At 29.9% G+C, this 19,431-nt stretch overlaps 1 protein-coding gene across 8 annotated transcripts in view; it reads left to right on the top strand.

Moving 5' to 3' along the window:
* The window catches only part of LOC118196962 (semaphorin-2A-like), a 745,632-nt gene that overhangs the window by 698,078 nt on the left and 28,123 nt on the right, over positions 1–19,431 (top strand). For all 8 annotated transcript variants that reach the window (XM_085810484.1, XM_085810482.1, XM_085810486.1 and 5 more), the window contains 6 exons: positions 3,027–3,134; positions 8,673–8,778; positions 13,588–13,752; positions 15,051–15,172; positions 15,307–15,415; positions 15,553–15,613. In XM_085810484.1, the coding sequence (XP_085666610.1) occupies positions 3,027–3,134; positions 8,673–8,778; positions 13,588–13,752; positions 15,051–15,172; positions 15,307–15,415; positions 15,553–15,613 (671 nt within the window). The remainder of the gene's footprint in view (positions 1–3,026; positions 3,135–8,672; positions 8,779–13,587; positions 13,753–15,050; positions 15,173–15,306; positions 15,416–15,552; positions 15,614–19,431) is intronic.

Genomic DNA, 19,431 nt, shown 5'->3' with positions numbered 1-19,431 from the left:
TATGCAGATTCTTCGTTACTTAATTTCTTTAAGTATAACACAGGGCGATAATATTTGGTGGCAACAATTTGAAAAGTGAAACGGACATTTAAAGTTTGCGACGCAAAATTCCAAAACGAAATTAATAACCCTTCTGAGTTAAAAATATGATAATACTACCGTTTATAACTTATAATTTAAAATAATATGGCTTTATTTGATACTAGACGGATTTAAGATATCAAAATCTATTTTAAATAATAATTATAAGATTTTAATGAATATTATTGGTAAATGTAATTTAAATATATTTTGCTAGTTAGGTCAAATTATATGTTTGCAGAAATATCTTGTACAGTTTTAAGAATGGCAAGATTTTAATTTAAATTGTTTCAACAAAGAAATAATATGGCTGTTCTAAAAATATTAAATAAAAACATGAAACGATAAATAAATAATAAGTATATCAATTAAATTCTAAAACATAAAACTGTGAAAGTGAAAACAGATTATAAACCATTTACACATATTAGAATTTTAATAATAACCAATTATAACAATGAAAAAGCCTATAATAAATGAAGGTCACTAAGAAATGCAGATATATACATGATATTTAATGAATCTAGCTAGTGTCATTTTACATTTCCAGCTTGTAATTATAGCTGAAATTAATCTGCATTTATTGCTTTTAAATAGCTTACTTTTATAGTTAATAACAGAAAAAATTTGATATTTTTTTTTTAAATCTGAAAAGTTTCAGATTTTAAATTACGTCCAAAGGGGCGTTTTTTCAACATTTTGTATGTTACCTCTATTTATTAAATACAGTCAAAAGTCGTTAATTCGGACACCCATAATCCGGAATGATCTATAAGCCGGACCTCAACGCTACAAACTTTCTGCGCATGCGTCGCGTTGACGCATGCGCATAGGCGTTTACGCGTGCGCGTAAGACCTTTACGGCTGCGAATATGCGTGTGCGCATGCTCATAATACGTTTACGCATGCGCGTTTAATGTATAACGGACGGTATAAGCTAGGCTAAAATTATATAATTCAGTTAATGTTGCAGATTGCGTTGCTCCTTGATCTTCGAATTGGATCCGGCTTATTATTTTTTTGCAGACTGTTAGAGCAATTTTATAAAAGTAAGCTTGAACTTTCGATTATGTCAAATAGAATTTCCGATATATATTTACTAATATGTAAAGCATCTACAAAGCAAAAGTATGTTTCGAAGTCCATTAAACAGAAAGTGGAATTGCTGCAAAAAATGGATAAAGGCATATCCTTTGATTATCTAATCATTCCGAAATATGTTTATCAATTTCACGCTGCTCTGCGGGGGGAAGGAAACGACGCAGCGCCCAATGAATTAGAAGTTGATCTGTCAGCACTATCCTTATCTTCAGGGCAGATGTTTTTATTTTATTTGGCTTATAATTCCATACTAAATGTAGTATTTCATCTCGATGTACTCCGTCTTTGATATGATTTAAATAAAGTTCTTCGTCATTAAAATTCGCTTCCGATAGTGAAGAAAGTGACACAGTGTTTATTGAAAACGAAAAAATTTCGATTGACAAATTAGTCGGTATTCTCGACATAGCAATTATAGGACTTGAATAGCGGAACTTTGTAACTAAACAAGAAATTATGTCTGTTTAATAGAATTAAAGAGAAAGTATTATCACATGAAACGAAGCAACTTAAACAGCTTACATTGAAAGAAATGTTTAATAAAGTAAACAAATAAATATTAAGCTTTTTCTTTTTGTAATTTTGATACCCTTTAGATCATAATTGTTCTTTATTTCATAAATTACGGTTTCATATTTTTAATTTTATAATTTCTGCATGCCATCTTACCAGATTTAAACTGATGATCTATAATCCGGAAAAATCGATAATCCGGAATCGCCGAAGTCCCGACGAGTCCGGATTAACGACTTTTGACTGTATCATGTTCTTCACACTTAAACCAAAAAATTCAATTCAAGAGCAATATCGCGAAATAAATTTAAATTCAGCATATCTTTAGAAATTCCGATATGCAGTCTCACGCGCTGAAGATAAAAATGTTTTTCTGTACGACTTTGCCATTGCTCGCTTTGAAATCGTTTAGTTTTTTAATCAAAATTCGTTGAAGTGTTGGAAAATATGAAATCGATAACAAAACAAATTTCGACTTTAAATTAGGGCTTCCTCATGCCCATATTCTATGGAAAATTACGTTAGTCAAATTTTGATGGTTCTAGGTATGGTTGTTTTATCACAATGCGAGAAACATACATACATTTATGCAGATTCTTCATTATTTAATTTCTTCAAATATAATACAGGGCGATAGTATTAGGTGGCAACAGTTTGAAAAGTGAAAGGGACATTCAGAGTGATTTGCCGCAAAATCGCAAAACGAAAACAATAGTCCCTCAGGGACACAGCCCCTTTGGACTAAAAATTTAAAAACATAACAATTTGCTGAATGATAACACACTTAAAAATATTTTTATTTGAGCAGTTGCAACGCATTTCTCTAATATCACTGATTTTTTAATCAAAATTTCGTTAAATTAATGTAAAATTTATGTATACAAAGAGTACCTTTAAAGTTAAAAATTCAGCTGTATTTTTTTAAATATCCATGATGTAACTTTCTGTTGAGAGAAAAATTCAAACAGATACTGCAATTTAAACAGTATTCCTAAAATAACACTTATGTATCTGATGAAATCTTTTATGCTACAGCTGAACAGTTGGCCTGCATTAAATCAGGAGATTTGAGTGGGCAAAGTCACATCTGAGATGCCAATATGTGAACTGGAAAGTAAGGTCTAAAAAAAGGAAGAGATTTATTGAAATCTTAGTTACATTATTCAAGAAGTGTTATTTTTTTATAAATGATTCCTGAATTTGGTCATTATTTCGGTAATTTTTATTGCAGCTTTAAAATAAAAGATACGTTGGTTTGTGAGTGTTTTTTTCCCCCTTTTTTAATAAAAGAATTCTAGATTTGTTCATCACTCTGGTAATTTTTATTACAGCTTTATGACTGCCGAAATCACATAAGAGTGATACAACCCATTGGCGATGGAAGCAAACTTTATCTTTGTGGTACCAATGCTCATAATCCTCGAGATTTAGTAATCTATGTAAGTAATTTTTATTTAATTATGCAATTATTTAATTTTTATTAAAGTTATATGGTTTTTATTAATTTATGTTTAGTTTATTTTTTGTTCTGCTTTTTTTTTTCTTTCAGCAGATGGTAAAATATATATTGGCATGTTATTACATTGAAATTCAAATTCATAACTTCTATTCCATAATTTAAGACATCTGTTAGTTTGCAAATAATTCACAAGAATTTGTGTTTCTTTTTTTAAAATACTGAGAAAAAAAATATATCTGTACAAATTTCCTTGGAATGTAGTAATTGTAACAGAATTTTAAATTGCTATAATTTTTCTGTGTTTTAATGTATTACTAAAGAAAAGAAGTATATTTTAATGAATTAAATTACTAAATAATTCAGTTATTTTATTAGTAATGAATTAAATACAGCAACTAACTGAATATTTAATTAATAAGTAATTAAACATGTAGTGAGGTTAGTTATTAATTAAAATTTTAAATGTTACTAATTAAAATATTTTAAATAAGGATAGTTGTAATAATTAATAATTCTAATGAAATTTTGAACTGGGGCAATCATTTTATGTTTTTATAGCATTTTTTAAAAAGAAGAGGATTTTTTTAATTATTTATTTAGGTACTCTATCAGCAGTATATGAAATGCTGGCATTCTATAGAATACCTAGGCATTTTATGGAATTGGTGTTTTTAGGCAAGTTTGAAATACGAAAATTATTATATACTTTCTTTAGGCATTCTATAGAATGCCAATTGCTATTTAGATAAAGTATGAAAAATAGTCATGATGAGTCTGTAAAAAACATGCATTCCTCAAAAATGCAAATATGTATTTTTTTTATAAAATAATGAAAGGCATTTTATGTCATTAAAAAGTAACAGTGGTAACTGGCAATCATTAAAAAACTTTTATTCAAAATGCATGAAGAAAAATTAAAGTTATTAAAAACAAAATTTTTGCCTGTCTTCTTAAAGAAAACAATGTATGAAAATGTTTGAAATATGTATTGAATTGTGGAAGGAATGTATTAAATACATGGATTATGTTTAGATTATTATGAAAGTATCAAATGTATTTATATTTAAAGTAAATTGAAGATATTGTTGAATGTTAATCATTTCATGCATTGCTGACCAGTTTTCAGCATTCTGTCAAGTGCCTAGGTATTTTATAGAATGCTGGCTTTCATACATTGCTGTTAACAACTCTAAGAAACTTCTTCAGCTTTCATATGGACAATAGTATCATTTCCGTGAAAGAAAATTGAAATAGGGGAAAGTGTTTTGTTTATATAAACCAATATATTTGCTATATAAAAAGTTTAGTTTTCTATGCAAGTCATAGTGGTAACTGGCTATAGGTAAAAATTTGAAACGCTGTACTTTTGTCAGCTAGCATTGAACCACATATTGTAATTGCTATGTGTGCAGATCCTTAAAAAAAAAAGGTTGGTTGTAGATGCAAGATTCTAGTTTAAGAAAGGAATCTCTGATTGTGAAAATTTTGGACATGTAAAGCTGTATGAAATAAAAATTTTTGGCATTTACAAACTATTCCATCGAATACAGGCCTTAAATGAAGAAAGTTCCTATTTGTAACTGATTTCATAATCCATTAAAAAATTTTTACGGAGCAAAAAAAGTGTACATATTAAATCTATGTAAAGTATTTTCATAAAATTACTTTAAAAAACCACCACCCAGATCTTATAGTGGTTAGAAGAGCCAAATGCAATACCAAAAGGCCCGGGTTTGAATCTCGGACAAGGTATGGTTATAACAGTCCCTCCCTTCATAGGAGGGAAAGGTGGCCCACCTATTAGGTGCATCCATAATAAAGTGACCACTACTTCTGGCCTCAGTAGTGGCCAAGCCAAAATCAGCTGAAGGCCCGACATTAGAGAGGGAGGACTTTGAAAAACCCATAGAAATGTTATGAAGGCAACAAATACATGTATAAATAGGAGAATACCGTATTTGACGGCATATAAGATGCACCCTTATTTAGACGGACACACACAAGGAAAAAAAGTTTCTATAGAGTGGTTTCTTTTAGTTCTCACGTTTCGTAAAAGCCAAATAAACAATTATTGAATGCAATTACCTCCACGTATAAGACGCAGGTAACTTTTTTGAGACCAAATTTAGGGAAAAAAAGTGCATCTTATATGCCAATTCAGAAGTCAAACAACAAAAATCAGCGTTATACCTACAAAATTTTCACAGGACTAGTTTCGATGGTTTTACCGAACCATCATCTTCAGCTGCAAAACCGCAAATGAACAAGATAGGAAATAATGATTAGATAAGATAAGAAAGCCTGGACAAGAATAAGCAAGTGGCGCCATCTGTTGGCGAAGCCAGAACTAAAACATAATTTCTCTAAAAGCCGAAGGCAAATTTGGATTGGAATTAGGATCGTTAACTAGAACAGAAAGATTTTTATGAATGTGAAATGCCTCTAGAAAATCCAGTTCTCCAATGGAAGATGTTTTTTGAATAATTTTGGCAGCAGAAAAATTGAAAGTGTGATTTTCGGACCAACAATGTGGAGCAACAGAAGACCTCTGTGTTTCCTTTTTTCTAACATATGCCTCATGTTCTTTGACGCGAAATTTTAAGGCTCTCTTAGTTTGGCCAATGTAAATTAAACCACACTGGCAAGGAATCCTATAAATACCCCAGGAATTCATATCCGGAATGGGGTCCTTGAGTATAGAAGTTGGAATTTTATTGATGGGAGAAAAAACAACCCGAAAGTTAAATTTCTGCAAAATATGTGCAACTTTATAGCTAATTGATGGAAAGAAGGGAATGACAACAGAAATTTTATAATCTCCTAAAATAAGAGTGTAGCTTTTAGTGTGTTGAGATGAGAATTTTTTAACTGCTTGATTAATAATGTTGGGTGAAAAGCCCCTGTCAATAGCTATTGCTTTTAAATAATTTAGTTCTTCATCAAGGGCTAGTTTGGAGGAGCAAACTTGAAGAGCACGGAAAACATAGGAATAAAATGAAGCTAACTTTTGTTTAGTCGGATGACATGATTTAAAGTGTGGTGGAAGGCAAACCGAGGAAGGTTTACGGTAAACTGTAGTACTGAAGTTGGATGTGTTACGTGTGACCAGAATGTCGAGAAACGGAAGAGAATTGCAAGTCTCAAGTTCAAAAGTGAACTGAATAGCAGGATCAATAGAATTCATTGTTGAAAGAACTTTATTTAAATCATCTTTATTACCTTCAAACAGGGTAAAAGTATCGTCTACGTAGCGGAACCATGCCGGGAAGTTTAAAGTTTCAAACAATTTTGATTCATAATAATGCATGTAGATATCAGCCAGGATGGGACTGAGGGGACTTCCCATGGCTAATCCCTCAGTTTGCTTGTAATATTTATTTTGGAAAACAAAATGTGTTTGTTTCAAACAGAGTTGAGTGAGAGAAATTAGCTCATCAATTTCGATGCAAGAGAAATGAAATTCGCGAAGTCTGGTTTCTAGACATCTTAATGCACCCTCCACTGGGACATTGGTGAATAATGATTTTACATCAAAAGAAACCATGAGTAAATTACTAAGAGAAATGTTTTTAACCTTTTTTACAAACTCTATTGAATTTTTTATGGTGTAAATGTTATTGTCTAATAGAGTGGAGACGAAGGACCATATAATCCGATCCCTAAAGATCCTTCACCTTCGGACTTATCCAAAATAAAAACTGCGATCAAATCTTCGCAAATCATTTCAAGCAACTTAAAACATTCGCTTATCCCATCTGTTGTGAATTGTGCCAGATTATATGCTTTTCCCAAAATTCATAAAAGTGGTATTCCTTTCCGCCCTATTGTATCAAATTTAGGATACTGTCTCGTATCCATTAGCTAAATATTTAGTTTCTAGATTTTCAACTCTATTAGACAATAACATTTACACCATAAAAAATTCAATAGAATTTGTAAAAAAGGTTAAAAACATTTCTCTTAGTAATTTACTCATGGTTTCTTTTGATGTAAAATCATTATTCACCAATGTCCCAGTGGAGGGTGCATTAAGATGTCTAGAAACCAGACTTCGCGAATTTCATTTCTCTTGCATCGAAATTGATGAGCTAATTTCTCTCACTCAACTCTGTTTGAAACAAACACATTTTGTTTTCCAAAATAAATATTACAAGCAAACTGAGGGATTAGCCATGGGAAGTCCCTTCAGTCCCATCCTGGCTGATATCTACATGCATTATTATGAATCAAAATTGTTTGAAACTTTAAACTTCCAGGCATGGTTCCGCTACGTAGACGATACTTTTACCCTGTTTGAAGGTAATAAAGATGATTTAAATAAAGTTCTTTCAACAATGAATTCTATTGATCCTGCTATTCAGTTCACTTTTGAACTTGAGACTTGCAATTCTCTTCCCTTTCTCGACATTCTGGTCACACGTAACACATCCAACTTCAGTACTACAGTTTACCGTAAACCTTCATCGGTTTGCCTTCCACCACACTTTAAATCATGTCATCCGACTAAACAAAAGTTAGCTTCATTTTATTCCTATGTTTTCCGTGCTCTTCAAGTTTGCTCTTCCAAACTAGCCCTTGATGAAGAACTAAATTATTTAAAAGCAATAGCTATTGACAGGGGCTTTTCACCCAACATTATTAATCAAGCAGTTAAAAAATTCTCATCTCAGCACACTAAAAGCCACACTCTTATTTTAGGAGATTATAAAAATTCTGTTGTCATTCCCTTCTTTCCATCAATTAGCTATAAAGTTGCACATATTTTGCAGAAATTTAACTTTCGGGTTGTTTTTTCTCCCATCAATAAAATTCCAACTTCTATACTCAAGGACCCCATTCCGGATATGAATTCCTGGGGTATTTATAGGATTCCTTGCCAGTGTGGTTTAATTTACATTGGCCAAACTAAGAGAGCCTTAAAATTTCACGTCAAAGAACATGAGGCATATGTTAGAAAAAAGGAAACACAGAGGTCTTCTGTTGCTCAACATTGTTGGTCCGAAAATCACACTTTCAATTTTCTGCTGCCAAAATTATTCAAAAAACATCTTCCATTGGAGAACTGGATTTTCTAGAGGCATTTCACATTCATAAAAATCTTTCTGTTCTAGTTAACGATCCTAATTCCAATCCAAATTTGCCTTCGGCTTTTAGAGAAATTATGTTTTAGTTCTGGTTTCGCCAACAGATGGCACCACTTGCTTATTCTTGTCCAGGCTTTCTTATCTTATCTAATCATTATTTCCTATCTTGTTCATTTGCGGTTTTGCAGCTGAAGATGATGGTTCGGTAAAACCATCGAAACTAGTCCTGTGAAAATTTTGTAGGTATAACGCTGATTTTTGTTGTTTGACTTCTGAATTAGTATTTATTCGGCGTGTTATTGTGTCTTATCTTATATGCCGTCAAATACGGTAAGTATTTGAAACAAGAGAATTAGAAAAAAATAATTGTATCTTTTATTCACACAACATGTATAATTATTCATAGTGCTAATGTTTATTATTATATTTAAAAGGGAAATCTCAGCTTCTTAGCTCCGAATGAGCACTTTCCGGGAATTGGTGATGGTATTGCCAAGTGTCCTTTTGATCCTGACGATAATGCCACTGCTGTTTGGGTTGGTAAGTATTATATTTAATAGCATAATATTAAATAATAATGTATGCAATTCTATTTTTTCACAGTAAATAAGTTATCTCTTAAATGAGTAAAGGAAAACTGTGAGAAACAAAATACATTATATATGGGGGAAAAAAGAAAAGTATCATTCCAAGCATAAGAAGAGCATTACAATTTATTTTATTTTTAACTTAATTTTATTTTAAAAATTTCTAAAGATACATAAAGTAAGTTACATACTTGAGCATACATAAAGGAAGTTATTCTTTGTAAAGCAAATATGCTAACTAATCCAAGACTAGTAAAGTTCTTTTCTTGTCTTTTTTTTAAAACAAGTCTGTGGTAGTTTATTTACTATATTCCCCTTCCCCCTCTGCAGTGGGTATATTCATTTAATTAGCCTTCTGAGTGCTGCAGCTTTTTGGATCTGTTCATGGAGACTTCTATTTAAACAGCTTCTATTAAATAAATTTGTAAAACTATTTATTTTAGTTTACAATTTCATAAATTTCCTTTCCATAAGAGGTTATTTACATTATTTATAAAAATCTGATGTGCACACTACGACTTCCTTCTAAAGCCAGTGGCGTAGCTAGGGTGGGGCAAGAGAAGATATATGTCCCTGGGCGCAGCATCCAAGAGGTGACAAATTGATGCTACGAAATTTTTTAATAAAATGTTTTCCATTCTTAGCGCACAGAAGGGGTGCAAATTCTTTAGTTGTCCCCCGTCACTGGAAACTCTAGTTACGCCCGTCTACAGCTTATTAAATTATGCTAATTTTTTTGCTGCACTTCATTTAAACTTATTTCCTAGAATTATTCTAACTTAATTAACCAAGTTCTAAAGGCAAATAAGATCAAAAAATTCAAATTTTGAAACTAGCATTAAAAACTGCTAATTTTGAAATTAAATATCCTGGTTAATTTTGTCATATGGGAGATCAAGCTTCTTGTATTTCTATTTTTTCATAACAAGTATGAAACTTTGCTACATATAAGTATATGAACCAGAAGAGCTCATTAAAATTTATTTCATTATTTGTACAAATTTTTTTTTTTAAGTATAAAATTCCTAAAATATGAATATTTTCATGATTTAAAAACTTCTGTAATTGGAAGTATATGTCGACAATTGGGAAAATAAAGGCCGGTAAGGGGGTACATAATTTTCCAATTTTATTAGTATATATATATACACTTTTATTAATGCTGACTGCTATAAAAAAGTGAGGTGCTCAACTGAATATTACAACAATATCATATACAAAAGTTCATCGTTGTGTGAGTAATTGTTTTCGTGTTATACTAGGTACATATGTATCTATAGACATTGCAGAAAAATTAATTTTGAATCTATTTTACAATTTCTTTTGGAATAAAGAGTCCTTTGTTTTGTCCTCATATACAGATTTACACACACACACAATGGAATCAGGAATGGTTAAAAATGATATTTTCATTGAAATCTCAGGACCAAATATTTTTATGATATGTCTACTTCATGTAAGGAAATAAAAGGAATAAAAGAAAATATTTTAAATTATAATGTATTGTATAACGAATAACAAAAAAAAAAAGTCTGGTCGCCTGGGTGTTTTTCATGTGTGGTATGAATACAAGCTAGTTTCCCATAGAAAGTCTTTCATGAAGATATGTTTGCCTTTAGACAGAAAGCCATGATATGCTTTGCCATTTCCAAATACCCTAATCTAACCTTAAGTCAAATTCTATTTACCATTAGTAGGGGGAAAAAAATTAAAGGCTTATTGACCAGGTTCCGTTCCTCAAATATTCATTTTTTGACGATAGAAGTATTAATTTAATTAGAGATAAGTTAAATTACTTTGACCACCATTATTTACCTCTGAAAGTGTGAGATTTTTCCTAAAGGGTACGAGTACCTTTCTGTAGGCTGCTCAGCATATGTGAAGAGGTGTTAATCTTTATAACAGTACCACAGCATGTAGGCAGCAATTAGTGAATAGTAAAAAATATTTTAATAATCGATATTAATTTAAAGCATATCTATCATAACTCTGATGATTAAAAAATTATTTTCCTTTATTTTTAATAATATGGAATTCTATTGCTTCGCCGTCAACCCTTAAAAAAGAAGGTTTATCTAGGAAAGTTCTCTCTCTCACTTTGATCTGTCATACTAGTAAAATCTAGAGTGTTTTTCGGAACTTGTAGTATGGGATTGTAATGGAATTTGATTGTGCTCTGAAATCAACAAATTCCTAGTTTCATGGTTTATAAAATGGTGTTTTACATTTTTGCATTATTCACATACATATTCCTTTTCTCATGCCATTTTTGTGTATTAGTGTAAAGTGACTACACATCCCGATTTTGGCGGGACAGTCCTGCTTTTCGGAGAACTATCCCGCATCCCGCCGATTTTTTAGAATGTTCCGCTTTTTAGAAAACACCTGCATTTCTTATTTTAAATATACTGTAAAAATATACTACCTATTATTTATTAATTATTATAGTGAATATAAAGAAATAAAAAAAAACATAAACTGCATGCAGAGTAAACTAAATTAGGCGATGTATTGAGTTAGATTTACTCGGTGGTGTTCGATTATTGTCGTTACGTCTCGTCAAGGAATACGTATTGTTAACAGAGAAACAGCTAGCATTAGCTGAAAGGCTATTTCCTTTAAATCATAATCAAAGTTTCAGATCAATTGATTGTGCGTCGCAAATGATCAAAACATTGTATGACAGAAAATTTGCACATGCAAGGACAAAAACCGAAGCAATTAATTGTAATGTTTTTTTACCATATTCGTTTTCACAATTGCAGAAAGAATTAGATAAATGCACATTTTATGTCCATATATTGTGATGCTTTCAACCACAAAGACATAAAATTATTTCTCAGAATTGTTAGATTTTTTGATCCAGAAACAGGAATTAAAATTACAATATTAGATTTTGCTTCATTGCCAGGTGAAACTTTTTTCCCCCTAATGGCAGATTTGTGAACAGTTACAGTTGTGTAACAGAGTCCATTAATCTATAACTAAGGCCAGATGTGGTGGTCTTTTTATTATAGAGGCACCTAATAGGTGAGCCACCATTGCCTCCTATGAAGGGACAGACAGTTACAACCATGCCTTCTCTGAGATTCGAACCCAGACCCTTCGGTATTGCAGTCAGGCTCCCCTAACCACTATACCATCTGGCCAGGTGAAACTTCATAAATAATTTTTGATACAATAAGTACTATTTTAGAAAAGAATAATTTGAACAATAAAATTATTGCCTAATGTGAGAAAATAATTTTATTGTTGGCACTAACTCAAATTTTGGTGGAAAAGCTAGAAGAGGCATCAATACGTTTTTATAAAACTTAACGAACGTTTGAACTAAAAGATTATTCGAGTAGGTTGTGCAGTGCACATTCTACATAATACTATTCAAACAGCATCTGACATACTTCCAGTGGATGTTGAAAATATTATTTGAAAAATTTATTTATTATATTTACTGTGAATGTCGAAAGTTTGAAGGATTTTTGTGAAAGCACAGAAATCGAATATAAAAGAGTTATTGGTTACAGCAAAACCAATGGGCTAGCTCTTTTTCTAGCTGTAGAAAATATTTAAAAATAATTAAAATCATACTTTTTATCACAAGATAAATGTCCAAGAATAGTGCAGCTCTTTATTGAAAATGACACATCATAAATTTGGCATCAGTTCATCCACAACAAGCTACGTTATTTCACAGTGCTGTGAAAATTTTTGAAGGGGACAAAATTTCAATTACGGAAGTGTCAAATAAAATCAATAATTTAAAAACAAAACTACGAGAAAGAATTGATAATGATTACGTTCCTTTAGTTATTCGAAAGGACATTACTAGGCTGGAAGAACAAGGTGCCATATTAAACGACCTGATTTTCTGAAAGAAGTCAGAAATTTTTATAATATAATAACTGCTGGGAATATCTTGATGAACAGACTGTTCAATTCGAGGATATTAAAAATTTCCATTTGGTGACATTAAAAAAGGAGATTTTATGGGAATATGTGAAAAAATCTTTTTCATATATTAGTAACTATTTTCTGAAGAATAATATTTGCGAAAATGATCTTTTTGATGAGGTGTCATTGGTAAAAAGATGTGTTACTGATGAAAAAATTAAATGTTGGTTGTCTGCAAATGTGGAAACAGACAAAAAATGGACGGAGTTATTCCTTCATTTTGACCAGAATAATATTCCTTATGAATAATATATTTTGAAAATTGTTGAACACACGCTCTCCCTTCCAGGAAGAAATGCTGCAACAGAACGTATTTTTTTTATAGTATCGATAAAATATGGACAATTAAAAAAACTGCAGTTGAACATTAAAACTTTAAAATCTGTTTTAAGCTAAAATATAATTAGACCAATTCATGTGAGAAATTTCACAACATTTTAATAAATTATCCGAATCTATTGCAAAGTATTCACTCGAATAAAAAATATAACTGGAAGAAAATCATAATTTTTTAAAAATAAAATATTAAATTAATTAAAAAACATATATTCAAATTGTTTTTTACAAATATTTTTATAGTTACTAATTGTTAATAATAAATATATTTTTGTATATTTATAGACAAGTATATGAATGTATATAATAAAATATATTTTTTTGAATTATTCGTCTGCTTTGTCTCAATGAAAATGTGGTCACTTTATATTAGTGTATGATTATTATTCACATACATAATCATTTTCATGTGCCATTTTTTTATATTAGTGTATGATTAATTTACACTAAATTTACTTTTTTAAACTTTCTTTAGAGCATGGAAATCCTGGAGGACTTCCTGGTCTCTACAGTGGTACAGTTGCAGAATTCACAAAAGCTGATACTGTAATTTTTCGTACAAATTTATATAATTTGACCACTGGAGCTAGTGTTCATCCATTCAAAAGAACTATTAAATATGATTCAAAATGGCTTGACAGTAAGTGATTATTTCCTTGATTTAAAGTGTAAATAAGTTGTACTTTTTTAGATAATAATCTTAAAATATCTTACATTGTCACTCTAGTACAAAGAATTAAATCTGGTTTTTTTTTTTTTTTTTTTTTTTTTTTTTTGTTTGTTTGTTTGTTTGTTTCTGTATAAGGTGTTAACTGATCATGTGGGATAACTATCTTAAGATGTTTCAGTAATTATATTGCTTTTACATTCTCATTATAAAATTGCATTTATTTATTTATTGCAGTCCATTTTCAGAAAGTGATATTTAATGGTTCCAGAATCTCTACTTTTATATATAATTAATAAGAAAAACGATCTTATGTGGACACCACATGACCCCCTTGCATAGTTTATTAAATTATATAAATTTTTTGCTGTGAAAATGAACTAACAGTGCAATCAACTATATACATAATAACTAAAACAGTTATTATGTATATAGTAAATTGCATTGTATTGGAACACTGACACGCAAACAGTTTAAATATGCTAAAGCATTTTTTTTTTAATGTACATATACAGAAAAAACGGCTGTTAAATTTCCCATGTTGAAGTTTCTGAAATTGCATTTTTTTTTTTTTTTTTTTCATTCATTTAAAATTGTGTACAGGTCACAGGCATTCATGGATTAAAAAGTCATGGATTACTGGAATTCTGCCATAATATTATTTTACAGACCAATTATTTTATCAAAATTAATGTACGGTTAAAAAATTAGATAATAAGTTGTTCTAAATGTATTTATTATATAAGTAATATATGTAGCAAACAGAAGTGACATTAGTAGACATGTAGCTGACTATAGTTAGATGTGACATTGTTTAAGAAACTTAAGGTTAAAAAAAATTAGATAATAAGTTGCTCTAAATTCTGTATGTAGTTATCAAATAAATATATGTAGCAAATAGAAGTATCATTAGTAAAAATAAACATATAGTAGACTGTAGAAGTGATATTATTATACAGACTGAATATTTAATCAAAAATAATTTAAGGTTTAGTTAATAAGTTGCTTTAAACTTTATATATATTTATCATATAAATAATATATGCAGCAGATGTATAAACTTTTGGAAGGGTCATTATTGATAGTAGTAGACTATACTTAGGAGTGATTTTTACCTTAATTACCGATTAATGTGTCATACTTAAATTTTTTTTTTCTTCGTGACAGTTTTCATTGCAAGAGTATACAATTTTTTTTATTATTATTAATAGTGTCTATGTTAAAAGCTTAAATTTTTTTCCTATGTTTGTTCACATTTCCATTTATTTCAGAACCTCATTTTGTGGGATCTTATGATATTGGAGATTATGTATATTTCTTCTTTCGAGAAAGTGCTGTAGAGTACATTAACTGTGGAAAAAACATATATTCTAGAGTTGCAAGAGTTTGTAAAGTATGTATTATTTTTATTTTTTTAACTTCTGAATGTTTTAGTATATTGTTGTTATAGTCTGATATGTTTTATTTTCATTTAGTTTAAATGGATTACCAAATATTTATATAATATATTTTTTTCCCATCCCTTAGCGTGATACTGGAGGTAAAAATATTTTGAACAAAAATTGGGCTTCATTCCTTAAAGCACGTTTAAATTGCTCCATCCCAGGAGAATTTCCATTCTATTTCAATGAAATACGTAAGCTGTTTTGGATATTTTTAAATGAATTTTAAGTTCATTTATTTGACTCTCTAAACCTGTCATTTTAAATATAAGTAATTCTATTAAAATATAAAATTGAGGTCTGAAGTTAATTTATTTATTTTTCTTTGTAGAGCATGTGTATAAGCACCCTGACGATGAAAGGAAATTTTATGCTGTTTTTTCAACTTCTACGTATGTTGAATTTTTTAAATCATTAAACTTCATTTCTGGATTTTTCTCTTCATGTTAAAATCATGATATTCTTAATTATTATTTTAGATTATTCTTTATTATTATAATAAAATTTAAATATTTTGTTGCATTAGTAATTAATAATAAAATATTCATGCAAATAAATGAATGTTTAACATTTGTCTGTCATTTAATAAAACAAATAAAAGACACAATTTTTTTAAACAAATAAATAAGACTTAATAGCAACAAAAAATCTATTTTTATGTGTTGTGTATAAAATTTTACTCAAAAAGGCTAAGTTATTAAATTATTGGATAAGAAGAGCATATTTAGTAAATGGACAAAGTATGTGGAATGTTTTAAAATGTCAGCAAAAACTAAAAGTTGCGTTTAACACTATAATTATTTTGTAATTGCATCTAGCATTGATCTAGTGACATAAATTTTGTTTTTTATTTCTTTCCCGTACTGATTCAGTGGCATAAGTTTTTCATTTCTAATTGTTTTGTATGCATATGTATGTGTAACTATTGTTTTATGGTGTTATTACTTTCACAGAATAATTGTGTATTTCAAGTTATGTAATAAAATGAGAGAGAGATTTTTCTCTTTGTATCACTTTTGAAAGCATTGCAAAAATGAAAAACTAATTTTTTCTGAATTATCATTTTCTCTTTTTTAATGAAATATTTGAAGGACAGATAGAGTGATAACAGGGTTCGTAGCAGTCCTTACAAGTGCTTATAAGTCCTTATATTTGAAAATAAAATATAAAGGCCCTTATAGGTGCTTATTTTTTCTTTAAAGCCCTTATTTTTTTGTTTTTAGTGCTTTTTTTTAATAAATGCACATTTTTTTCCCGTACCAAAGCCGAAACTAAATAAACAACTTTTCTTCCTTATATGCAACATCAGATGGTGAATCATACTCCCAGAAATTGCTTTCCCCCCCTTTCTCTGCATTAATGTAACCTATGGTGCGTGCGAGAGTACAGACAGGTGCACGTCGTTCTATTGGTAAAAGAATTGCGAAAACGGTCGAAAATTCCGGTACATTCGGTATTCTTTTCCTCCCACCCAAATACTACACACGTTTGGATTTCTATCAAGATTTTAATAATTTGCATTTTTGTTCCGTGTGGTCAGTTCATATTCGTGTTTATTATGATCGTTATGCTTTTATTATGAGCATATGCATGAATATTTATAATAATATAGTTGCAGTAACTGCTGAAGCATAGATAAACTTCCAAAAATGGGTGTGCTTTTACACAGATTAGATTTCTAAGGAATAATATTCGGAATGGCTTAAATAAAAGGAAAGTAATCGAATAGTCAAAATATTTTTTTCTTTTTTGCCTATACATTACACAGTACGGAGGTTGATAGGTTTTCCCCTTTCTCCGCAAAATCTCTAGTATTGAAGCAGCAGACTTTTTTTTTTTTGGTCACTGTCCAATCTGGATTGAATAGGACTAAAAGTTTTTGCGGTCTACCCAACCCAAGGGAAAATTGATTCTATTCCGAAAATTTAACGCACTCTGTTGAAAATTAGAATCGGAAACACCCCAGATTAGTAAGTCTCTTTCTTTTCCTTTATTTAGTTCTTTATTCTCCGAATACCGACAGCTGTTGATTCAGATTGCGTAATATCACATGTGAACATGGACCTTATAAGAGATAGACTAACCCAGTGGGTGGAGCGCGCGTCACCGACATGTTAGCAAGAAAGAGTAGGGACGATCTGGTTTACTTTAACACTGAAACCTATGGCGTTTGTATCACATAACTCTTTTTAATTATTAAATGTGATACGTTGTATAGTGATGAGATTATAAAAGCCACAGTTTTTTCCAACTTTTTTTTTTTTTTTTTTTTACGTGTAACTCTTGTACAAACATCTTTACTTTGGTAAAACGGTAAAAACTCTAAGCACAAAATTTATGAACTTAATTTTGCGTAAAAATAAAGTAAAATTAAATAAGATTGATAGTATGCGATGCTTTGAAATAAATAAGGTAAAATTAAACAAGATCTAATAATTTTTTTTTTTTTTTAATTTAATGAACAATTTCAGGCAGTTATTTTCCAAACTGTAGTAACATTACAAAACAATCATTTATTTGATTATATGATCATTAAATTATTGGCAGTAAAGTGAATTAGTTATTTTAATAATTCATAAAATTCGGAGCATAAAATTTTCTGAGTGTAATGAAGGAAAAAAAATAAAATCTAGAAGAACTCAGATTTTATATTACGCCCAAAAAGGAACCTTTTTTTTTAAAGTTTTGTGTGTTACCTATATTTAATGAATATCATGTTCTTTGCCCGTAAACCACATACATTTGAAAACAGCATATCTTTAGAATTTCCGTGCTAGAGATAAAACTGTTATTTTCCGTACAGTGCTCGCTCTGAACTCGTTGAGTTTGTTAATCAAAAATTCTTTAAAGTTTTACAAAATATGAAACAGATTAAAACAAATTCGAAATTCGGTCGTCCAGATGCCCAAGTTCGGGTGGAGGATTACATTATTCAAAATTTGATGGCTCTAGATACTGTCGTTTTTGTCACAGTGCAAGAAACATACATGTATTCATGCAGATTCTTCATTATTTAATTTCTTTACATATAATACAGGGCGATAATATTTGGTAACAACAATTTGCAAGGAGACACGGACAGTTATAGTAAAACAGCGCAAAATGCCGCTTCGAAACTAACAGCCTTTCTAGGCTACTGTCCCTTTGGGCTAATAAATTAAATTAACTGTAAATAAAAAAATCTTATGAAGAACTAAAAATAAATTAAAAAAATAATCATTATAAATTACAAGAAAAATTAATTATTCTGGTTAAATACAATTTTAATATTAGAATTAAATGTATAAATATTTTTAAGGAGTCAAACATGTTTATCACTATGATGTATTATGAAATATAATTAAAATAAAATTCCTTTGTAGAAATTGTGCTATAATACTCATCTATAATTTTAAAAAAGCAGCACGATTTAGAATTTTAAACACAATTTTCAAAAATTCGTTTTTAAATATTTTAGTATTTTTTACTTATTTACATCAATAAAAAGCATAAAAATTGCAAGAGAAAAGTGCTTGTTTGAAAGTTTCTATTAGTTCAGATTTAAAATATTATTTTCTAAAAGAAGTAGTTACAAATTTCCTCACAGCATAGGAAAAGCTAAAAAAATATCCAGTCCTGAAAGCATGCGATAGCTTTATAATTATTTGGAACGTTAATTATGCTTGATAAATATGCTAAATTTTTAAAAATCAATCTCAATTTGAAAAATAAAAGTATGTAGAAATTCTAATTTGTGAAATGAGGCACTACAACCAGCTTTTTCTTGACAATTATACACGCTGCAATAGGCAACCAGTGTTAAATTTCTGCAAATCGTCCCTACTCCTCCGGATGTGATCAAGGTGACAGCCGGGAACACCTCAGACGAGGGAGAAAACCCGTTTCGGTTAGTCTATTTCTTATAAGGTCCATGCATGTGAAAGTATTATGCCGCACGTATTGCTCAATAATGTTTGTGGTGTTTTGCAGAGATAATTAATTTTGATGTTCAGTCTGAGATTTGTTTATGAACACTTAAAAGAGTTTTACTGTGCTTTCTAAGCAGAATATTTTTGAGTTCCGAATGGTCTATTTTTATATGATGCACATATCAAAATGTCAGAATCATTTATTTAGCCGAGAAATCTAAAGAACGGCTACAATCTCGCCCACTGCTCTTTTTCCAGTTACTATCTGGAATAATCAGCAATTTCTGAGTATGCGGGTTAGT

This window comes from Stegodyphus dumicola, chromosome 2 (genome assembly GCF_044657685.1).
Source record: "Stegodyphus dumicola isolate Sdum_Otavi_A_Nest chromosome 2, ASM4465768v1".
Taxonomy (NCBI): domain Eukaryota; kingdom Metazoa; phylum Arthropoda; class Arachnida; order Araneae; family Eresidae; genus Stegodyphus; species Stegodyphus dumicola.
The sequence above is the reverse complement of the archived record's forward strand: the minus strand, read 5'-3'. Positions and strand labels throughout refer to the sequence as shown.